The 5,933-nt window shown below is 36.7% G+C and overlaps 1 protein-coding gene across 4 annotated transcripts in view; it reads left to right on the top strand.

The window, feature by feature from the left end:
• Window positions 1-5,933, top strand: part of CDH18 (cadherin 18, type 2) — a 1,248,329-nt gene that overhangs the window by 1,139,057 nt on the left and 103,339 nt on the right. For all 4 annotated transcript variants that reach the window (XM_011984981.1, XM_011984983.1, XM_011984982.1 and 1 more), the window contains one exon: window positions 2,617-2,870. In XM_011984981.1, coding sequence (XP_011840371.1) covers window positions 2,617-2,870 — 254 coding nt within the window. The remainder of the gene's footprint in view (window positions 1-2,616; window positions 2,871-5,933) is intronic.

Genomic DNA, 5,933 nt, shown 5'->3' with positions numbered 1-5,933 from the left:
CATGGTTTCCATCCATCCATCTGTCAGTTCTGGCAAACAAGTCCCTCAAAATGAATACCCCCGCCCTGGAGTAGTAAAATGTATATTAGATGATCATCAACATGAAACCACATGTCCGCGGCAACAGCCTGCACCGTAGCAGTCGGTAGGTTAGTATTGAGGCAAACAACACCTAACTTGCCAGGGGATCTGCTAAGAAATGGAATAAGAGATGTGTGTCATCTTGGTTGCAGAGCCTGATAATAATATCAGATACGACTAGAGGTGGCCCAAATCCCTCCACAAATTTCATTGAAAAGTCTGAAAGATGTAAAAGTCTACAATAATAAATAAGTGAAGGTGATTGTTTTAAAATCCAGTGTTACTGTGAGAAAGCAATGCTAAGCATTCCTAGAAAAGTATGTAACTCTGATTTTTAGTTTGAAAGTCTTAAATACCCATATTCAATGAGAAGAACCTTAGACATCATAAAGCCTACCACGTGCAGCAGGTTAACTGCAAAAACTGTAAACATTAATCTAAAACTAACAGTAAACCCGCCAGGTATTCATATTTCCATGAGCAGGATGCACGATTCTGACTGCCCAGCTCCTATAAGCCAAGAGGGACCATTTTTGTCCACCCAGTTGCTGATAGGCAGCAAGTATGTACCATTTATAGGACGAGTTATTTAAATTTTGATGGGGCTTATTGATAAATTTGTCATAGACAAATTCTCACTTATTAATGTAAAGGAGGAAGGAGTCAAGGAAAGAAAAAGTTTGATGTGTGGATCCAATTAAGAGTATGCAACTCCTCGGCCAGGCACGGTGGCTCATGCCTGTAATTCCAGCACTTTGGGAGGTCGAGGTGGGTGGATCACGAGGTCAGGAGATCGAGACCAGCCTGGCTAACACGGTGAAACCCCGTCTCTACTAAAAATACAAAAAATTAGCCGAGCGTGGTGGCAGGTGCCTGTAGTCCCAGCTACTCTGGAGGCTGAGGCAGGAGAACGACGTGAACCCAGGAGGTGGAGCTTGCAGTGAGCCTAGATCTCGCCCCTGCACTCCAGCCTGGGTGATAGTGTGAGACTGTCTCAAACAAACAAACAAACAAACAGACAGAAAAGAAGAATATGCAGTTCCTCAGACAAGATAGGTATTAGTTATTTTGTCAATTTATTTCTAGTGTGGATACCTTAGGGAAAAAATGGCTTCCATTTGATAGGTTGTAAACTTCAGAAGCAAATACTCCTTGAGAAATATATAACCTGAAAATCGTAATGTTTGTGTCATATATCAATGCATGTGTATTGTATATATGATCAACTTCTGAGAATTTGAATTTTTAAGATATAAAGATACATATATTTTGGAAACTGGTAGAATACTGTAATGGCTTATCCTCATCAATGTCCCTGTTATCCTAGTTTTCTAGGTTCTTAATATATGGTTTGGAAATGAAATGATATTTTGCCTCTTGTGTAATCTCCAACCCCTGAGAAGGCCAATTTTCCAAGGCAATTCGGAAACATTGGGGAGCTTATTATAAGTATTATAGTACTGAGCATTCTGTTTATGGGATCCTGATAAGGATCCTCTTTCTAGTTAGCTTTTGCTTGGTTGCTATGAACTGAAGGGATGTTTCTTCCTTCAAAATTCACACGTTGAAATCTAATCCCCAGTGTGATATGATGGTATTTGGAGGTGAGATCTTTGGGACATAATTAGGTAATTAGAGTGAAACCTTCATGAATGGGATTTGTGTCTTTGTAAGAAGAGACAAGGGAGAGATGGTTTCTCTGTTGTGTGAGGATACAGCGAGTAAGAGGCTGTCTGCAAACCTGAAAGAGGATGCCTGCCAGATACCAGCTCTGAAAGAAACGTTAATGTTAGACTTCCCAGTCTTCAGAAGTGTGAGAAATACATGTTGCGTAAGCCACCCAGTGTATGGTATTCTGTTATAGCAACCTAAATTGACTATGATATTGACCCTTAATGTAAAGGACAATGCCTGAATTTCTCCACAGGGAATGACCATTCTGTTCCTGCCAGAAAAAGAAACTTTGAGATTGAAGCAGGCTTGTACAAAATCAGTGGCCTAAATAGAAATGAAAATTCTCTATTCTGCTGCTTGTCACAGATCTTTAACAGGAAGAGCAGCATCAGTGGACACTTCACCCAGTTTAAAATGGAACACTGGTCTCTGAATCACCTTCACTCGCCTCACCATGGGAACTTTTAACTTTTAAAACGACATCTGTTCATCTTGGGTTCACACAGCCTTTTTTATCCATCATGCTAAACACTTTCCAAATGTTTAGTTCTTATCTGAAGAAGTAATTCCTCTTGAAAACATTACCTAGCAGTCCTCACACACTCCTGAATCTGAGTTTGTATTCTTCCTATTGATAGGTCCATAATACCAAATACATATTATTGCACTAAATACAAAATGCTGAGGTTCCATTTATGCCTTAGATGTTATTACTAAAATAATCTTCATAATCTGTTTTAGAACAAAGCTAGGATGACTTATCTCTATCTCAATTCTTTTATTCTAAAAAGGAAAAAATATAATGTGTATTTGAAAAGTAATGAAAGTCATAATACTGGAAATCTTATTTTTTCCCCACAGCCACTGAACTATGAGAAAAAGAAGTCATATACCCTCAACATAGAAGGAGCAAATACACATCTTGATTTTCGCTTTTCTCACCTGGGTCCTTTTAAAGATGCTACCATGCTGAAGATCATTGTTGGGGATGTAGATGAACCACCACTCTTTTCCATGCCTTCCTACGTCATGGAAGTCTATGAAAATGCCAAGATCGGGACCGTCGTTGGTACAGTTTTGGCACAAGATCCTGATAGTGCTAATAGCTTAGTAAGGTATGGCATGCTTCAATCATTTAGACATATAAAGAGTTTTATTGCCTCTCATAGTAATTAAACATTAATAAAATTACAGTTAAAAGGCTTTATTTCTACGTTGTTTTCTGCGAATGTACTTAAATTATAGTATTAATTGATTTTTATCTGAGTAGCTTAGCAGATGGATTTTTGTCACATTAAGAACATATTTTGCTATCTCCATGAATGTCTTATTGGCCACACGTTAATTTTTCCATTTGACTTAATGGATGTGAGTGTAATTGATTGAGAAAATTGTTGTAGAGCTATTTAATCACAAACTGGAGAATCTATTGGTCCCTTAATAATAGGAAGTGTAGATATAGCACAAAATGGGATGATCTGGGGATAATACTCATCTCTCACTGACTCTGGTTCCTTTGGTCAGCCTAGCTGTGTGGCTTTCTCTTTGTATGTAAAAGTAGAAAAATAATGTCTGTGTCTCAGAGCTGTTGTGAGGATGCATGAAGCAATGTGCATAAAGCACCCAGCAAAGCGGCCTGCACCTAGTAGTCACTCAATAAGTGCTAACTTGTCAAAGACAGTATAAGATGCAAAACACTCTGAATACAGGAAAATCGGTGTGGGAACTCTATTGTGACTACTTACCAGCAGAGTGATCTTTTACAGTCATTCCACCATGTGGAATGTCAAGTTCCAAATACGGGAACAAAGAATAATAATGCTACATAAATATGTTGATACTATTCAGTTAGATTAAAATAAAGGACTTAACTCATTGCCCAGCATATAATAAGTGATCACTGAATAATATTTGTATTATTTTAGTACATCATGCTGGAGAGATAATTAGAGCTTTTTCTGCATCATCCAAAGAGATTTTTTTGTGTGCCTCATTTATAACAAAATCAGAAAGGCTGTGTACATGTGTAAAACTTCTTAGATATCCTGTGTTTATATGCATGGAAATCCTGTCTCTAGAAAGGTTAAAATCCTTAATAATCTTTCTATTTTTCACCATGAAGTCCTTGTTTTTCATTCACTTAACAAAAGCTAATATTCTGAATAGTCTCCTCAGTATCTATGGAATATTTGTAAAAGCTCTGAATTTTTTTTTTCATAAGCATGACTGTTTCAGTTAAAAATAATCCCCCTAGCACCCATGCAGGTAATGAAACAATTTTCTGTGCACAAATATGTATATTCAACAATCCTACTCCATCTTCAAGTGCAGAAACAGTATCCTGTCACACTAACAGCAAGAGCTAGATAATGCTTGAAGAGGGAGGGTCGGTAAACTATGCAAAATAATATGCATAAACCAAGTTACAGAATCAATCTCTAACTAAGGAATAGAAATCTAAGTTAACATGTTTCATGCTCAACCAAAGGAAAGTCCATTTTGCTTCAACATTCCATAGAATGCCATGTTTTTAGTTATACTTTTGACCTCAAACAGTAAGTATAATTTGTTCAGGTTTTTAAAAAAAAGGTAACACCATAAAAGATTTGTACAAATGAGCCTTTCTTTACCAAAAGTACCCAATATCTTTTGGGAATAGAGATGCTTCATGATATAAGTTTGCTGTGAAAATATTAAATAAACATTGACAATATATTTTTAATTAAATTTGATGCTAATGATAATTTCTGTAATTCTTAATTAAAAGAACAGGAAGTCCAACCATTTATGTTTAATTTATATTTTATTAATACAAAAATGTTGTACGTTTTGGGAGATATATGTGATAATTTGACAAATTCATATAATCAAATCAGGGTAGTTGTGAAATTCATCACCTTATATATGTATTGTTTCTTTACACTGAGAACATTCATATCATTATCTTCTGGCTGTTTTAAAATGTACAATCCAGTGGGTACAAATATATACATTTAGATGGAAGAAATAGAACCTAGTGTTTGATAGATCAGTAGGGTGACTATAGCAATCACTTTTAGACTATGTTTTAATCACTTGTAACGTGCAATATTGCAGTAGCCCTCATGATAAAGAATTATACATGTGCATACACACACAGACACACGCACACACAGCATCTTGAACTCCAGGGAAGAAATAGACTTGGAAAAAAATGTGCATTGTATATCATGCATAATTCTCCACGGAAGAAGAATGAAATATCTGGGCCCGTAGCCCAGCCAAGTTGACATGTACAATTAACCATCACACTGTGTTTAGAGTAATAATGGTCTGAGGGAGGTGTGCATGGAGAATGTATTCCAAAACTTTCTGGAGGCAATGAACTGAGGAAAATTGAATTGAGACTCATAATCCAATTAGAAATTAGAGAAATTAAGAATGAAAGAAAGAATTGTAGTTTGTTGTACATGAGGAGCTTGGGTTACCTGTGGGAATAGGAAGTAATGAGATTGGAGAGATAGATTAGATACAGATCATGAAGAGGCTTTCTGCAACGGTACGGTCTTTGAAATTAATCTTGGCAGCAATGCCAATAGGGAGAGAAATGAGAGGAACTTTGATAATTATAACCAAAACAATGACAGGAAAATTTGCATTTCAAAATAAACAATAACAATATTTAAAATAATGTGAAAGGTAAAATATATGTGGTGAAATGTAGGTCAAAGGGAAGAAATTGAGGTTGAGGACAAACATGTTTTAGCATTATTCTATATGTTCCAACGTATATGAAAACACCTCTTCCCACATAGGACTGTGATTCCCACATGGGGGCAAAATCCACCCCCCTACAAGGGACAGTAGAAAATGTCTGGAGACATTTCTAGTTATTACAGCTTGGGATAGTGTCTTAGTCACTTTAGGCTGCTATAACAAATTACCTTCTACTGTGCGGTATAAACAAGATACATTTATTTCTCACAGCTCTAGAGGCTGGGAAGTCCAAGATCAAAGGGCCAGCCTATCTCATATCTGGTGAGTGTCTGCTTCCTGGTTTGCAGAGAGCCCTCTTCTCCCTACATTTTCACATAGTGAAGAGCAGAAAGAGAGAAAGAAAGCAAACTATTCTGTTTCTTTTTATGAGAGCACACATCACACAATGAATGTCCCACCTGTTTTCTCTCTTAGTCAGTTTG

Source organism: Mandrillus leucophaeus, unplaced genomic scaffold (genome assembly GCF_000951045.1).
Source record: "Mandrillus leucophaeus isolate KB7577 unplaced genomic scaffold, Mleu.le_1.0 Scaffold278, whole genome shotgun sequence".
NCBI classification, from domain to species: Eukaryota; Metazoa; Chordata; class Mammalia; order Primates; family Cercopithecidae; genus Mandrillus; species Mandrillus leucophaeus.
This window is presented reverse-complemented; position numbering and strand designations above follow the sequence as displayed.